Here is a 15,763-nt window from a genome sequence, read left to right as displayed (position 1 = left end):
AAAATTTGTAACGAAGCCCAGCAGTAAACTGTGAGGTGGCCCAAGGTGCTAAATTCCTTGTCGGCTTCAGCGCCATGCAAACCTCCAGCAGGTGGTGAATGTTTGTTGTGTTTAAAGGCAGAAAGAAAAAAAAAAAAAGCCAGCCGCGGCGTTTGAGTTTAATGGGACGGAGGTAGAAAGTGTAGCGATAAGCGTATTAACAGCCCTGTGCGGGCGCGCAACTTCCTCTACTTCTCTGCGGGCATCATAGCTATAGGAAATGAGCGCAGACAGAAACGAAGCTCCGCGCTCGACCACACTGCAACGTGTGGACGCGCGAGGAAGACAAGTTGCATGCGCTTAATGTTCCTGCAAGCGGCACGACAGAAGTTCGGGTGCCTTTCTTTTCGCCCTACAGTTTGCGCTCGTGCCGAATTGTGTATTGAATAATATCTGTGTGGCAGATACACAATTTTTTTTTCGTTCTTCTGTTGTTGGGCGCGCACGACAGGCGTGCAAATATTTACTATGTGCTCGCGGTTGCACGGGTGTCATGCGTCCCTTACGTTTCGCTAATAGTAACAAAGTCGTGTGCAGTGCACTCGCTCATGGGCTCCATAAAACGTTCGGGCTACGCATGGGAAGGAGCAGTTATTTGCCACCTTTTTACGTTGCTAGTGCATGCAGAGACCTGAGCTCAGTCAGGTAGGTGTGTGTGTGTGTGTGCATATTTCGCTGCCTGTGGTGGCTTTTTTTTTAATTCCGCGAGAAGATAAGCCAAAATGAAAGCTTCGAGAGATTACAGCCAAGAAGGAGAAGCAGGAGCCGAGTAGCGCTCGTCGGGTGGTCGCTTTTCAGCATCCTAGCGACCGGTAGAGGAGGGGAGTACACAGCGAAGCGCCGTCGCGCGCGCTCCCATGGGGCCTCTTGAATCCTGGCGCGCAAGCGAACGGAAGAGTTAACTCGCGAAAAAGAGATGAGGAAGGGCGGCACGCGATTCGACTGCCATTAATGTGTTTTAATGAGGCGCGCGATTTCGCAGTTTGAACTTGTAATGTGACAGGCTCGGGCTGTGTTCGTCGTTGCAGCGCACTCTGCGGTGCGTCTGGTTGTCCAAAGGGCTGAAACACCGTGCTGCGAGATGAAAGAAACAAAAGCAGCGAGCGCCTGTTTGTTTCCAACGCGCGCACACGCAGCAAAAAAAAGGAAATACGAAAACAAAGCAGGATTCTCCAACATTCATTTTCCATCCTCTTGACCGAGCTGCAATGCAGATCGGATTACTACCAGCGTTATACAGCCACAGTGGTCATCGCGTTACTGCACTCCTGTGGCCCCTCTAAGGCGCGCGGTTCTTTTTTTTTTTAGTTTGTTGTTGTTGTTGCGTCAGCATCGCACATGAGGCCGAATGTTTCTTTTTTTTTTCTTGTGCTCAGTCGCTCTGCCCGCGAGGAGTTTGCCCATGGTCGTAGTTGCGCGAGAGTCCTGCGAAAGGGCTCAGTGATGCTAGCGAGGCGCCGCTCGCGAAGACGGACCCTGATTGGTCGAGGCGCCAGCCAATGGCGGTCGTCGCTGCGCTCCGCGACCGAACGCCCCGCGGCTCGCTGCCTGCATTCTCTGTTTTGCATCGGAGCCGAGCGGTCGCGCTTTTCTGCATCGTGATGTCTGGTCGTGGCAAAGGCGGCAAGGGGCTCGGAAAAGGAGGCGCGAAGCGTCATCGCAAGGTGTTGCGGGACAACATCCAGGGCATCACCAAGCCTGCCATCCGTCGTCTGGCGCGCCGAGGCGGTGTCAAGCGCATCTCGGGCCTGATCTACGAGGAGACCCGCGGCGTTTTGAAAGTGTTCCTCGAGAACGTGATCCGGGACGCCGTCACGTACACGGAGCACGCAAAACGCAAGACTGTCACCGCGATGGATGTCGTCTACGCGCTCAAGCGTCAGGGCCGCACCTTGTACGGCTTCGGGGGCTAGGCCGGCCACGCTGGTAGTCGCCGCGTCAGGAAGAAGGGACCCTGTGCGGCGTGCACCCTCTACTCCAGCTCCGTGTCGTCGTCAAACAGCCCTTTTTAGGGCTACCCAAATGCTGGATTGGCAGCTGTTGGTTGCGAACCAGAGCTCCGGTTCTCGTTTGTTCCTCTCTCTCTGTCTCTATGGGTTTTTTTTTTTCTTTGCCTACTTGTTGTCGCCTGCGGAAGCGAGCGGATTATGCCACAACAGCAAGCTGCAGCGGTCTCAGGTGAGCAGTTGATTGCGCCGTGCCTCACTGTCTGCAGCCATAGTAGTAGCCATCTGAGGGAGCATCGTTTTTGGCAGGGCGGCCGCCGTGTGTGGCTTTCGCACGTGTGTGTGCGCGACATTTTTCGCTTCAGCTTCGCGGCCATAAGTTTACAACCTACCTTTCGCCATGAATCAATCGTGTGTGCGTGCTGCGAACGGGTCTGGTGAAAAGAGGCATTATGCTTTCTTTCGAAACGAACCCCTGTACACATTTCCTTGTTTATGTGCGCGCGGCCTCTCATAATCGCAGGCGAAGCGATTTATTTACATTCGTCGGCGGTTCGTTTCGCAGCCACAGACAGGCAGGTAAACACGCCTGGCGAATGCAAACAACGTCTTGTGCATGAAATTCAGCTACCAAACACCTGGGGAGCATAACTGCGATGATGTGGACAAAATAGCGGCATAGCTAGCTGCACGGCTTCTTGTAAACAATTACATCACGCGGTGAGGGAACCAGCCAGCCTCGAAATTGCTTGCGTGAATTCAAACGCATCGCAGCTCATTACGGGCATATGTGTTTTTGTTGTTGCGCCAACCAATGCAGCAAATATAAATACTTTTGCGGCATTGCGAAATAAAGTTGCTGTTGTTGTTGTGCCCAGTGTGTGTCGTCAGTTGTTCCTCGAATTTTTGATGCCCGACGACGCTGAAATTGCATGCGTGGTGTGTACATACGGTTCCTACAAAGTCAGTGTCGCGGAAAACGTTTGCGCGATCCACAGAAAATGAGTGTATTGATTGACGCGAGTCACTTTCCTCTTTTGAATAAGGGCAGTGTGTTCAAGCAAGGTGTGCTGTCAGGTGCGTGAAAGGCGTCTCGGATGTGTTAGCATTTAGAGTGGATGGCGAAGAGAGCCTGGGAGAGGCACAGCGACGTCGCGCTAGCTCACTGCTTGCCTTTTGAGCGAGTCTGGCCGTCCGTCCGTAGGACGGTTTCCCTCTGCAGCCGGTGACTTCCGAGGTGCGTTTTTTTTTGAAGCAACCAGTGCAGCTTTCAGCTCAACTGCTATTTGGGGCGGCTGTGAACTTGTGTGCCCCAACTGCGGCGTCCAGACAGGCGTCTATAGCGCGCTGCCTGCGTTTTGGAGTGCATGAAAAGGATGAAAGTAGAGGCGGGAGCCGCACCGTTGCCTCCAAGATTCCGGGCGCTGGTCTCGGAGGCGTAGGTACTTGCGCAAGCTGGAGGAAGGTGGCGCCGCGGCCGCGCGAAGCGTCGGCGATTAAGTTGCGTGCACCGCGCTGCTGGAAGGTATGCATTCCCTTGGGGAGGAAGCAGCTCCCGGCTTGCGTACACTTTGATTTCCCCTTAAATGGCGTTTTGAGTCTCAGGCGCTTTAATTTCGGGTCGCACGTACGGCGACTGAAGCGTTTGGATAAATTTTTCAGTCTTGTTTGCTGCACGTAATTGAGGAAATTGCGAGTGCGCCCTGCTCAGTCTGGTTTAGTTGTGGCTTTTCATTCCGTTTGGCTTGCTTTTTGTTGCCCTACTGGCTGGCGCCGTTTTGCTAGTGCGGGAGTTTGGAGGGGCATTGCATTATTCAAGAAAGAGAACAGAAGATAGGGACGAGATGTTAGTAGGGACGGGGCGCACTACTATCCAAAGAATGTTTTGTTGTAACTATGCGTAGCTGCCGCTATTCGTTAGCCTAATCACAAATGATCAGACTTGATCCAGTCGTTGAAACTTAACTCGTTGAATTTATTTTACGCGTTAAATACAAGAATCAAATGCAAGCAACTACACATCTCTCGGAACGCCCGAGCAGTCAGCGAAGCTAGCTGCTCGTCGTTCGGCGTCCGGAGTACAACAAAAGTTTTGGTGCCGAAACCCGTTCACTTCGAGTTGTAGCCAGTGGCAAGAAACTATGTGTTGTTAACAGTGTTGGGCGGCGTCGCGCAGTGCCATTCTCCGGGGTTCTGGAAGAAAAAGAAAAATGCAAGGGACGAACGAAATAAAATGTTTTTCCTCATTACACTGCCCGGTGACCTAAATAAAATCCATGGATGGGCTTCTGTTCGCTTATAAAGCGACCGCAGGAAATGCACCTCAATCACGGAGGGGTGGGGGTGCCTTCAATGCGTGCTCTACTGTTTTTGCTAACTTTGGCCACCTGTTACTGGAAGAATACTGCCTGGAGATGCATGGGAAATGTTAGGCATGATGCACGCTTTCCACGCAGTGTTCGCGGCTCTTTCCTTCCGTGCAATCGTACGTCATGGTATGTGTCTCGCTATGGTTTGCCAACTTTGCGCAGGGCAAACTGTTTTCTCAATTCCGCACCTTTTTATCTGCAAGAAGAGAGTGCAAACATTTAATGGATTTAAACTACAGGAAATTCGGAGGTGCATGAGCTGCGGATGTGGGAACACTGGAAACTCTGGAAACTTGAGGGAAGTAAATAACCGCATCCATCAGAAGTGGGTTCTCGTTCTGCTCGCCTTTTTTTGTGTGTGTTTTGTGGATGCATTGAATCATCTTCAGTAAGTAACTTGTAAGTAACGCGGGTTAGTCGGCGAGTGTTCCTTGGCTGGTAGACACACACACGCAATGTGTACAGAGACAGCCCTATGCGCGCGCTGCTCTCCAGGCGATTTTTCGTGCTCAATAACGATAACTGGGAACTCGTTTTGGCTGGTGCAGCTTGAAATTTGAAGCGAACTGATCTGTCGACTGCACAGTGCACCCATCGAACCTCCTTGGAAGCGACGACGCACTCTGAGGTGGCATTCATGCCCTAAGGGGTGGGTTTGTCAATATGTCTAAATCTGCCGTCTCTCTTGTTGCGCTTCCTTTGAGTTGCATGTATTATTGCGTTCTGCGCCCAAGCGCTTCTCTCTTCAACCCTTACAGCTTTGCCGAGGTGCGTCGATCTACCTGCTGTGTACCCTGTGGGCTGCTTTGCGCTGTTCAGGTGTCTGGCTGCGAGTTGCGCCGCTGTCCCGTCGAACAAGTTGGTTGACGACACAGTTCAGTTCGCATTAAGCTCAACAAAGGTGGTGCAGCAAGAAGTGTGCCATGGCAGCATCATTAGTGCTGCGAGCTGCGCCGGTCATTGGAATAATTTGTCGTAAAGGCTTGCTTGCAACGGAACGGAACGGGACGTAGTCGTGATGCCGCTTTCCAGGAAGAAATGCCGACCTCGTATCGTATCACCGGGAAGAGTGGCGCGATATTCAACAGCTTGTGATGGATTCATGAGGTACGCTTGGTGTCGCACAGGCATTTTCTCATTGGGGGGAGAGCTTATGAATGCTTTACATCTAGGCAGAGAAAACAGACCGTTTTATTCCGTGCTGACACGATGTTGCCAACATGGTACTAATAACTCAATAACAACGGAACGCAAACGAGAAGCCCTACTGACTGCACAGCGAGCAGCCGTCTACGAATCAACCTCTTTGGTAGGAGACCTTGACTCTCCCTTCCTTTTTTTTTGTTTTTGTTTTTGCAGTTCACAAAATCAGCTGATCATGTGTCTGGCAGTACATGTTCCGTGCATCCAAGCGGTCATTGCGCCGCTGTTTCTGGCTAGCGCGCTATTCAGTTATTTCGCCCCTCATTTGGTGTGCGCAAAGTGCAGACGTATTTCTACAAGCTGTCGTTGCGTTCCTTCAACACCGCGCCCCCGGCAAGCGGGGAGGCTCGTTGCAGTGCGCCAACGCCACACGGAACCAGCCGCAACCGCGTCGGCACCGTGCTGCTGTGGTGTCAAAGTGGACGCTGCCGCGGACGCCCGCCTCCTTCCAGAGGCTTGCTTTTGCTTTTGCGGCAAACCTAAAGGACAGGCGCAGCGTAATCTTGTGCTAGACCCCGGTTCCACACCCACTTGCGTCACGTTTGCCACGCGCGAAACCGACGCGCGCTCGAAACCGGGCGGTTTCCAGCATTCTGGGTGCCGCTGAGCGGAGGGTAGCCATCGGTCCGTCAGGCGACCAATCAGGTGGGAGAGAGGGGGGGGGGGCGCTGCGGAGCAGCACCGCCGCGCGGCGCAGTCGATCTCCGTCCGTCTCCGGAGGCAGTCTCCCGTTTCCAGCGTCCGCGCTCGTCACCATGGCCCGTACCAAGCAAACCGCGCGCAAGAGCACTGGCGGCAAGGCCCCCCGTAAGCAGCTGGCCACAAAGGCTGCTCGCAAGAGTGCGCCAGCTACCGGGGGAGTGAAGAAGCCTCACCGTTACAGGCCTGGCACCGTGGCACTTCGTGAAATTCGCCGATACCAAAAATCGACCGAACTTCTCATCCGCAAGCTGCCCTTCCAGCGCCTGGTGAGAGAAATCGCTCAGGACTTCAAGACCGACCTGCGCTTCCAGAGCTCGGCCGTCATGGCACTTCAGGAGGCCAGCGAGGCATACCTTGTCGGTCTCTTCGAGGACACCAACCTGTGCGCGATCCACGCCAAGCGCGTCACCATCATGCCGAAGGACATCCAGCTGGCGAGGCGCATCCGTGGCGAGCGCGCCTAAAAGCGTATTCGAGGCGCCGCCACAGCAGCAGCAGCAGCAACGCTCCACAACGGTCCTTCTCAGGACCACCCAAACGTTTGCGTTGGCCACGGGCGCACGGTCGAGACGAACACGAGCTCAGGACCCCGGTACCTCTCTCTCTTTTTTTTACTCTGACTGTCTGTTCCTGCGAAATGGGTGAGTGTGTTGAAAGTGATTCCGCACTGCCCTTGTACTGAACTCGCCTGCACTTTTACACCCCGGCGGCTTCCCGCAGGTTAGTTATTTTTTATTTTTTTTTTTGTGCCGATAACAACTCGCGCGCACCGAATGGGATGCAGTCGAAAAACAAGAAGAAGAAGAAAAATAAGAACTGCTGTCCGCACAAGTAAATGCAGCAGCTCCTTGAAACTACACAGCAGAAAAACAAAAACTGAGCGAATTGGTGCATATTGAAGAATTAAAAAAAAAAAACAAAACGGCGCAGCGACGACGGACAAGCGCTTGTCCATCTTTATTCTGTCTTGTGCCTCGTCGCTGGGCTGTTTATTACTTTTCCTTTAAACGATCCCTTGCGACATGCCAATCATGCCGTTTGGTGATATTCCCAAGCCCAGCCCACTGGAAGGAAACCACGAGACGCGCTTTTCTCGTGTAGTCCATTAATAACATTGCTCTCGGTGCGCTGTACTGGCCTGTAGCGGGCTGAAAAAAAAAAGAAAAAAAAAAGAAAGGACAGCGAACCTGTGTGCGCGGCCGCATGTGGTCGAGTAGTGTCAGTGACGCCCAACGGGCAGTAAACGAAAGCAGCATGAGAGGGACGCAGTGGTCCAGAGCAAAGGGATCGCAGAGCGAGGCCCCGCCGTGGCAGGCACTTGGTTGGTCCTGATAAGGACCGTTAGGTGCGAGCTATCGCTGCGGCGGGCGCGCCTCCATAGACGTGCAGAGGACCGCTCACGCCTTCTTCTCGGTCTTCTTGGGGAGCAGCACGGCCTGGATGTTGGGCAGGACGCCACCCTGGGCAATGGTCACTCCCGAGAGCAGCTTGTTGAGCTCCTCGTCGTTTCGGATGGCCAGTTGCAGGTGGCGAGGAATGATTCTCGTCTTCTTGTTATCGCGAGCAGCATTACCCGCCAACTCGAGCACCTCGGCAGCCAGGTATTCCAGGACGGCGGCCAGGTAGACCGGGGCGCCGGCTCCGACGCGCTCCGCGTAGTTGCCCTTGCGCAGGAGACGGTGGATTCGGCCAACGGGGAACTGGAGTCCCGCGCGGCTGGAGCGGGTCTTGCTCTTGCCCTTGGCTTTGCCTCCTTTGCCGCGGCCGGACATGGTGACTGTTGTTGTAGTACGCTCGAGAAGCAGGAGAATCAGCGACGACCACTGCGTGCGAGCACGTTGGATAGAAACGAAACGAATACCGCGCTCTCTCCCCGCGCCGCGAGCCCGACGCGGATTGGGGCGGAGCTATCGCTGCGTCGACCAATCGCGCGGCGGCCTGGCTCGGGTCGCTTGAACACCACCGTGCCAGTATAAAAGCGCCGCGCGCCCCTTGGCGCGCGTTCTTTCGACACCGTCCGTGTTGCCGAGCGTCGACGTCGCTGTCAACATGCCGCCTCAGCCCTCTGGGAAGGCCGTGAAGAAGGCCGGAAAGGCTCAGAAGAATGTGCGCGCTACGGACAAGAAGAAGAAGAAGCGCCGCAGGAAGGAGAGCTTCTCCATCTACATTTATAAGGTGCTGAAGCAGGTGCATCCAGACACTGGAGTTTCCAGCAAGGCCATGTCCATCATGAACAGCTTCGTGAACGACATCTTCGAGCGCATCGCGGCCGAGTCTTCCCGCCTGGCCCACTACAACAAGCGCTCGACCATCACCAGCCGGGAGATCCAGACCGCGGTGCGTCTTCTGCTGCCTGGCGAACTGGCCAAGCACGCCGTGTCTGAAGGCACCAAGGCTGTCACCAAGTACACCAGCTCCAAGTAGGGTGGCACATTGCGCCTGCTGCCGGCCCTCACCTCAACGGCTCTTATCAGAGCCAACCAAAGTGTTTGCATTGGCGAGCCTGCCTGCAGGCAGCGATGCACCGGTCCTGTTTTTCCTCTCTATGAGCGTGATGTGTGTATAATATTTATTTATTTATTTCTTATTCCCCTCGCGTGGCAGCCTGAAGTGGTTTTAAATACCAAGGCATCTCTCGTTTTGACTGCTGTGCACGTGAATAGGTTCCCTCTATAGGGCCCCACCAGCTGTTTGTTGTGCGGCAGTCGCGTATTCTTTCAGCGCTGCGGTGTGGCCGTCTTGTTACTGCGTTTTATTTCTTGCTTGAGTTCAGCTCTGTTTCCCATAACGCGTGGGCTTAAAGTGGCCTACAGTACACTTTAGCTGCAGGGGGGAAAGAAAAAAAAAAGAAAGGAAGAAAGCCTTAGAAATGCTATTCGGTTCAGACGCGTTCACAACACACTACTGAGTCCTGAAATGTATGCACAGTGCAATGGGTTGACTGAACTTGCGCAAAACCCCTTGCGGACGTTGGGGAGTCGACCGCGAGTGATTTTTTCGGCAACGTCTGTTGCATAGGGATCCTGAAATAGGTGACAAAAATAAAATTTGTAACGAAGCCCAGCAGTAAACTGTGAGGTGGCCCAAGGTGCTAAATTCCTTGTCGGCTTCAGCGCCATGCAAACCTCCAGCAGGTGGTGAATGTTTGTTGTGTTTAAAGGCAGAAAGAAAAAAAAAAAAAGCCAGCCGCGGCGTTTGAGTTTAATGGGACGGAGGTAGAAAGTGTAGCGATAAGCGTATTAACAGCCCTGTGCGGGGCGCGCAACTTCCTCTACTTCTCTGCGGGCATCATAGCTATAGGAAATGAGCGCAGACAGAAACGAAGCTCCGCGCTCGACCACACTGCAACGTGTGGACGCGCGAGGAAGACAAGTTGCATGCGCTTAATGTTCCTGCAAGCGGCACGACAGAAGTTCGGGTGCCTTTCTTTTCGCCCTACAGTTTGCGCTCGTGCCGAATTGTGTATTGAATAATATCTGTGTGGCAGATACACAATTTTTTTTTTCGTTCTTCTGTTGTTGGGCGCGCACGACAGGCGTGCAAATATTTACTATGTGCTCGCGGTTGCACGGGTGTCATGCGTCCCTTACGTTTCGCTAATAGTAACAAAGTCGTGTGCAGTGCACTCGCTCATGGGCTCCATAAAACGTTCGGGCTACGCATGGGAAGGAGCAGTTATTTGCCACCTTTTTACGTTGCTAGTGCATGCAGAGACCTGAGCTCAGTCAGGTAGGTGTGTGTGTGTGTGTGCATATTTCGCTGCCTGTGGTGGCTTTTTTTTTTAATTCCGCGAGAAGATAAGCCAAAATGAAAGCTTCGAGAGATTACAGCCAAGAAGGAGAAGCAGGAGCCGAGTAGCGCTCGTCGGTACCACAGCCGGGGAATGGTCGGAAAACGGAAAGGGGCGCTCGAACTGCTCGTAGTCGGTGCAGCGAACTGAAATTAGCCAGAGAAATGGTCCGAAACGTGTTCTACACGTATGCCGAATTTGGAAATCCTGCATGCATTACTTTCCGAGATACAAGCGTTTGAATTTTGCCCGCCGGGCAAACTGGTCGCTTTTCAGCATCCTAGCGACCGGTAGAGGAGGGGAGTACACAGCGAAGCGCCGTCGCGCGCGCTCCCATGGTGGCCTCTTGAATCCTGGCGCGCAAGCGAACGGAAGAGTTAACTCGCGAAAAAGAGATGAGGAAGGGCGGCACGCGATTCGACTGCCATTAATGTGTTTTAATGAGGCGCGCGATTTCGCAGTTTGAACTTGTAATGTGACAGGCTCGGGCTGTGTTCGTCGTTGCAGCGCACTCTGCGGTGCGTCTGGTTGTCCAAAGGGCTGGAAACACCGTGCTGCGAGATGAAAGAAACAAAAGCAGCGAGCGCCTGTTTGTTTCCAACGCGCGCACACGCAGCAAAAAAAAGGAAATACGAAAACAAAGCAGGATTCTCCAACATTCATTTTCCATCCTCTTGACCGAGCTGCAAATGCAGATCGGATTACTACCAGCGTTATACAGCCACAGTGGTCATCGCGTTACTGCACTCCTGTGGCCCCTCTAAGGCGCGCGGTTCTTTTTTTTTTTAGTTTGTTGTTGTTGTTGCGTCAGCATCGCACATGAGGCCGAATGTTTCTTTTTTTTTTCTTGTGCTCAGTCGCTCTGCCCGCGAGGAGTTTGCCCATGGTCGTAGTTGCGCGAGAGTCCTGCGAAAGGGCTCAGTGATGCTAGCGAGGCGCCGCTCGCGAAGACGGACCCTGATTGGTCGAGGCGCCAGCCAATGGCGGTCGTCGCTGCGCTCCGCGACCGAACGCCCCGCGGCTCGCTGCCTGCATTCTCTGTTTTGCATCGGAGCCGAGCGGTCGCGCTTTTCTGCATCGTGATGTCTGGTCGTGGCAAAGGCGGCAAGGGGCTCGGAAAAGGAGGCGCGAAGCGTCATCGCAAGGTGTTGCGGGACAACATCCAGGGCATCACCAAGCCTGCCATCCGTCGTCTGGCGCGCCGAGGCGGTGTCAAGCGCATCTCGGGCCTGATCTACGAGGAGACCCGCGGCGTTTTGAAAGTGTTCCTCGAGAACGTGATCCGGGACGCCGTCACGTACACGGAGCACGCAAAACGCAAGACTGTCACCGCGATGGATGTCGTCTACGCGCTCAAGCGTCAGGGCCGCACCTTGTACGGCTTCGGGGGCTAGGCCGGCCACGCTGGTAGTCGCCGCGTCAGGAAGAAGGGACCCTGTGCGGCGTGCACCCTCTACTCCAGCTCCGTGTCGTCGTCAAACAGCCCTTTTTAGGGCTACCCAAATGCTGGATTGGCAGCTGTTGGTTGCGAACCAGAGCTCCGGTTCTCGTTTGTTCCTCTCTCTCTGTCTCTATGGGTTTTTTTTTTTCTTTGCCTACTTGTTGTCGCCTGCGGAAGCGAGCGGATTATGCCACAACAGCAAGCTGCAGCGGTCTCAGGTGAGCAGTTGATTGCGCCGTGCCTCACTGTCTGCAGCCATAGTAGTAGCCATCTGAGGGAGCATCGTTTTTGGCAGGGCGGCCGCCGTGTGTGGCTTTCGCACGTGTGTGTGCGCGACATTTTTCGCTTCAGCTTCGCGGCCATAAGTTTACAACCTACCTTTCGCCATGAATCAATCGTGTGTGCGTGCTGCGAACGGGTCTGGTGAAAAGAGGCATTATGCTTTCTTTCGAAACGAACCCCTGTACACATTTCCTTGTTTATGTGCGCGCGGCCTCTCATAATCGCAGGCGAAGCGATTTATTTACATTCGTCGGCGGTTCGTTTCGCAGCCACAGACAGGCAGGTAAACACGCCTGGCGAATGCAAACAACGTCTTGTGCATGAAATTCAGCTACCAAACACCTGGGGAGCATAACTGCGATGATGCGGACAAAATAGCGGCATAGCTAGCTGCACGGCTTCTTGTAAACAATTACATCACGCGGTGAGGGAACCAGCCAGCCTCGAAATTGCTTGCGTGAATTCAAACGCATCGCAGCTCATTACGGGCATATGTGTTTTGTTGTTGCGCCAACCAATGCAGCAAATATAAATACTTTTGCGGCATTGCGAAATAAAGTTGCTGTTGTTGTTGTGCCCAGTGTGTGTCGTCAGTTGTTCCTCGAATTTTTGATGCCCGACGACGCTGAAATTGCATGCGTGGTGTGTACATACGGTTCCTACAAAGTCAGTGTCGCGGAAAACGTTTGCGCGATCCACAGAAAATGAGTGTATTGATTGACGCGAGTCACTTTCCTCTTTTGAATAAGGGCAGTGTGTTCAAGCAAGGTGTGCTGTCAGGTGCGTGAAAGGCGTCTCGGATGTGTTAGCATTTAGAGTGGATGGCGAAGAGAGCCTGGGAGAGGCACAGCGACGTCGCGCTAGCTCACTGCTTGCCTTTTGAGCGAGTCTGGCCGTCCGTCCGTAGGACGGTTTCCCTCTGCAGCCGGTGACTTCCGAGGTGCGTTTTTTTTTGAAGCAACCAGTGCAGCTTTCAGCTCAACTGCTATTTGGGGCGGCTGTGAACTTGTGTGCCCCAACTGCGGCGTCCAGACAGGCGTCTATAGCGCGCTGCCTGCGTTTTGGAGTGCATGAAAAGGATGAAAGTAGAGGCGGGAGCCGCACCGTTGCCTCCAAGATTCCGGGCGCTGGTCTCGGAGGCGTAGGTACTTGCGCAAGCTGGAGGAAGGTGGCGCCGCGGCCGCGCGAAGCGTCGGCGATTAAGTTGCGTGCACCGCGCTGCTGGAAGGTATGCATTCCCTTGGGGAGGAAGCAGCTCCCGGCTTGCGTACACTTTGATTTCCCCTTAAATGGCGTTTTGAGTCTCAGGCGCTTTAATTTCGGGTCGCACGTACGGCGACTGAAGCGTTTGGATAAATTTTTCAGTCTTGTTTGCTGCACGTAATTGAGGAAATTGCGAGTGCGCCCTGCTCAGTCTGGTTTAGTTGTGGCTTTTCATTCCGTTTGGCTTGCTTTTTGTTGCCCTACTGGCTGGCGCCGTTTTGCTAGTGCGGGAGTTTGGAGGGGCATTGCATTATTCAAGAAAGAGAACAGAAGATAGGGACGAGATGTTAGTAGGGACGGGGCGCACTACTATCCAAAGAATGTTTTGTTGTAACTATGCGTAGCTGCCGCTATTCGTTAGCCTAATCACAAATGATCAGACTTGATCCAGTCGTTGAAACTTAACTCGTTGAATTTATTTTACGCGTTAAATACAAGAATCAAATGCAAGCAACTACACATCTCTCGGAACGCCCGAGCAGTCAGCGAAGCTAGCTGCTCGTCGTTCGGCGTCCGGAGTACAACAAAAGTTTTGGTGCCGAAACCCGTTCACTTCGAGTTGTAGCCAGTGGCAAGAAACTATGTGTTGTTAACAGTGTTGGGCGGCGTCGCGCAGTGCCATTCTCCGGGGTTCTGGAAGAAAAAGAAAAATGCAAGGGACGAACGAAATAAAATGTTTTTCCTCATTACACTGCCCGGTGACCTAAATAAAATCCATGGATGGGCTTCTGTTCGCTTATAAAGCGACCGCAGGAAATGCACCTCAATCACGGAGGGGTGGGGGTGCCTTCAATGCGTGCTCTACTGTTTTTGCTAACTTTGGCCACCTGTTACTGGAAGAATACTGCCTGGAGATGCATGGGAAATGTTAGGCATGATGCACGCTTTCCACGCAGTGTTCGCGGCTCTTTCCTTCCGTGCAATCGTACGTCATGGTATGTGTCTCGCTATGGTTTGCCAACTTTGCGCAGGGCAAACTGTTTTCTCAATTCCGCACCTTTTTATCTGCAAGAAGAGAGTGCAAACATTTAATGGATTTAAACTACAGGAAATTCGGAGGTGCATGAGCTGCGGATGTGGGAACACTGGAAACTCTGGAAACTTGAGGGAAGTAAATAACCGCATCCATCAGAAGTGGGTTCTCGTTCTGCTCGCCTTTTTTTGTGTGTGTTTTGTGGATGCATTGAATCATCTTCAGTAAGTAACTTGTAAGTAACGCGGGTTAGTCGGCGAGTGTTCCTTGGCTGGTAGACACACACACGCAATGTGTACAGAGACAGCCCTATGCGCGCGCTGCTCTCCAGGCGATTTTTCGTGCTCAATAACGATAACTGGGAACTCGTTTTGGCTGGTGCAGCTTGAAATTTGAAGCGAACTGATCTGTCGACTGCACAGTGCACCCATCGAACCTCCTTGGAAGCGACGACGCACTCTGAGGTGGCATTCATGCCCTAAGGGGTGGGTTTGTCAATATGTCTAAATCTGCCGTCTCTCTTGTTGCGCTTCCTTTGAGTTGCATGTATTATTGCGTTCTGCGCCCAAGCGCTTCTCTCTTCAACCCTTACAGCTTTGCCGAGGTGCGTCGATCTACCTGCTGTGTACCCTGTGGGCTGCTTTGCGCTGTTCAGGTGTCTGGCTGCGAGTTGCGCCGCTGTCCCGTCGAACAAGTTGGTTGACGACACAGTTCAGTTCGCATTAAGCTCAACAAAGGTGGTGCAGCAAGAAGTGTGCCATGGCAGCATCATTAGTGCTGCGAGCTGCGCCGGTCATTGGAATAATTTGTCGTAAAGGCTTGCTTGCAACGGAACGGAACGGGACGTAGTCGTGATGCCGCTTTCCAGGAAGAAATGCCGACCTCGTATCGTATCACCGGGAAGAGTGGCGCGATATTCAACAGCTTGTGATGGATTCATGAGGTACGCTTGGTGTCGCACAGGCATTTTCTCATTGGGGGGAGAGCTTATGAATGCTTTACATCTAGGCAGAGAAAACAGACCGTTTTATTCCGTGCTGACACGATGTTGCCAACATGGTACTAATAACTCAATAACAACGGAACGCAAACGAGAAGCCCTACTGACTGCACAGCGAGCAGCCGTCTACGAATCAACCTCTTTGGTAGGAGACCTTGACTCTCCCTTCCTTTTTTTTTGTTTTTGTTTTTGCAGTTCACAAAATCAGCTGATCATGTGTCTGGCAGTACATGTTCCGTGCATCCAAGCGGTCATTGCGCCGCTGTTTCTGGCTAGCGCGCTATTCAGTTATTTCGCCCCTCATTTGGTGTGCGCAAAGTGCAGACGTATTTCTACAAGCTGTCGTTGCGTTCCTTCAACACCGCGCCCCCGGCAAGCGGGGAGGCTCGTTGCAGTGCGCCAACGCCACACGGAACCAGCCGCAACCGCGTCGGCACCGTGCTGCTGTGGTGTCAAAGTGGACGCTGCCGCGGACGCCCGCCTCCTTCCAGAGGCTTGCTTTTGCTTTTGCGGCAAACCTAAAGGACAGGCGCAGCGTAATCTTGTGCTAGACCCCGGTTCCACACCCACTTGCGTCACGTTTGCCACGCGCGAAACCGACGCGCGCTCGAAACCGGGCGGTTTCCAGCATTCTGGGTGCCGCTGAGCGGAGGGTAGCCATCGGTCCGTCAGGCGACCAATCAGGTGGGAGAGAGGGGGGGGGGGCGCTGCGGAGCAGCACCGCCGCGCGGCGCAGTCGATCTCCGTCCGTCTCC

At 53.4% G+C, this 15,763-nt stretch overlaps 5 protein-coding genes across 5 annotated transcripts; 4 read left to right on the top strand and 1 right to left on the bottom strand.

Annotated features, from left to right (window-relative positions):
- The first annotated feature begins 1,640 nt into the window (after positions 1 to 1,640).
- Positions 1,641 to 1,952, top strand: LOC149338033 (histone H4). The gene has a single exon (XM_089550065.1). The coding sequence runs from the start codon at positions 1,641 to 1,643 to the stop codon at positions 1,950 to 1,952; it is 312 nt and encodes a 103-aa protein (XP_089406191.1).
- Positions 1,953 to 6,312: 4,360 nt separating this feature from the next.
- Positions 6,313 to 6,723, top strand: LOC149338032 (histone H3). Its single transcript, XM_089550064.1, has one exon. It carries the CDS (start codon positions 6,313 to 6,315, stop codon positions 6,721 to 6,723), a length of 411 nt encoding a protein of 136 aa, XP_089406190.1.
- Positions 6,724 to 7,656: 933 nt separating this feature from the next.
- Positions 7,657 to 8,031, bottom strand: LOC149338031 (histone H2A-like). The gene has a single exon (XM_089550063.1). The coding sequence runs from the start codon at positions 8,029 to 8,031 to the stop codon at positions 7,657 to 7,659; it is 375 nt and encodes a 124-aa protein (XP_089406189.1).
- Positions 8,032 to 8,308: 277 nt separating this feature from the next.
- Positions 8,309 to 8,683, top strand: LOC149338030 (histone H2B-like). Its single transcript, XM_089550242.1, has one exon. The coding sequence runs from the start codon at positions 8,309 to 8,311 to the stop codon at positions 8,681 to 8,683; it is 375 nt and encodes a 124-aa protein (XP_089406368.1).
- Positions 8,684 to 11,131: 2,448 nt separating this feature from the next.
- On the top strand, positions 11,132 to 11,443 carry LOC149338029 (histone H4). Its single transcript, XM_089550062.1, has one exon. It carries the CDS (start codon positions 11,132 to 11,134, stop codon positions 11,441 to 11,443), a length of 312 nt encoding a protein of 103 aa, XP_089406188.1.
- The last annotated feature ends 4,320 nt before the right edge of the window (positions 11,444 to 15,763 follow it).

The sequence above is a fragment of the Amblyomma mixtum genome, chromosome 6, assembly GCF_055824585.1.
Source record: "Amblyomma mixtum isolate Tamu chromosome 6, ASM5582458v1, whole genome shotgun sequence".
NCBI classification, from domain to species: Eukaryota; Metazoa; Arthropoda; class Arachnida; order Ixodida; family Ixodidae; genus Amblyomma; species Amblyomma mixtum.
This window is presented reverse-complemented; position numbering and strand designations above follow the sequence as displayed.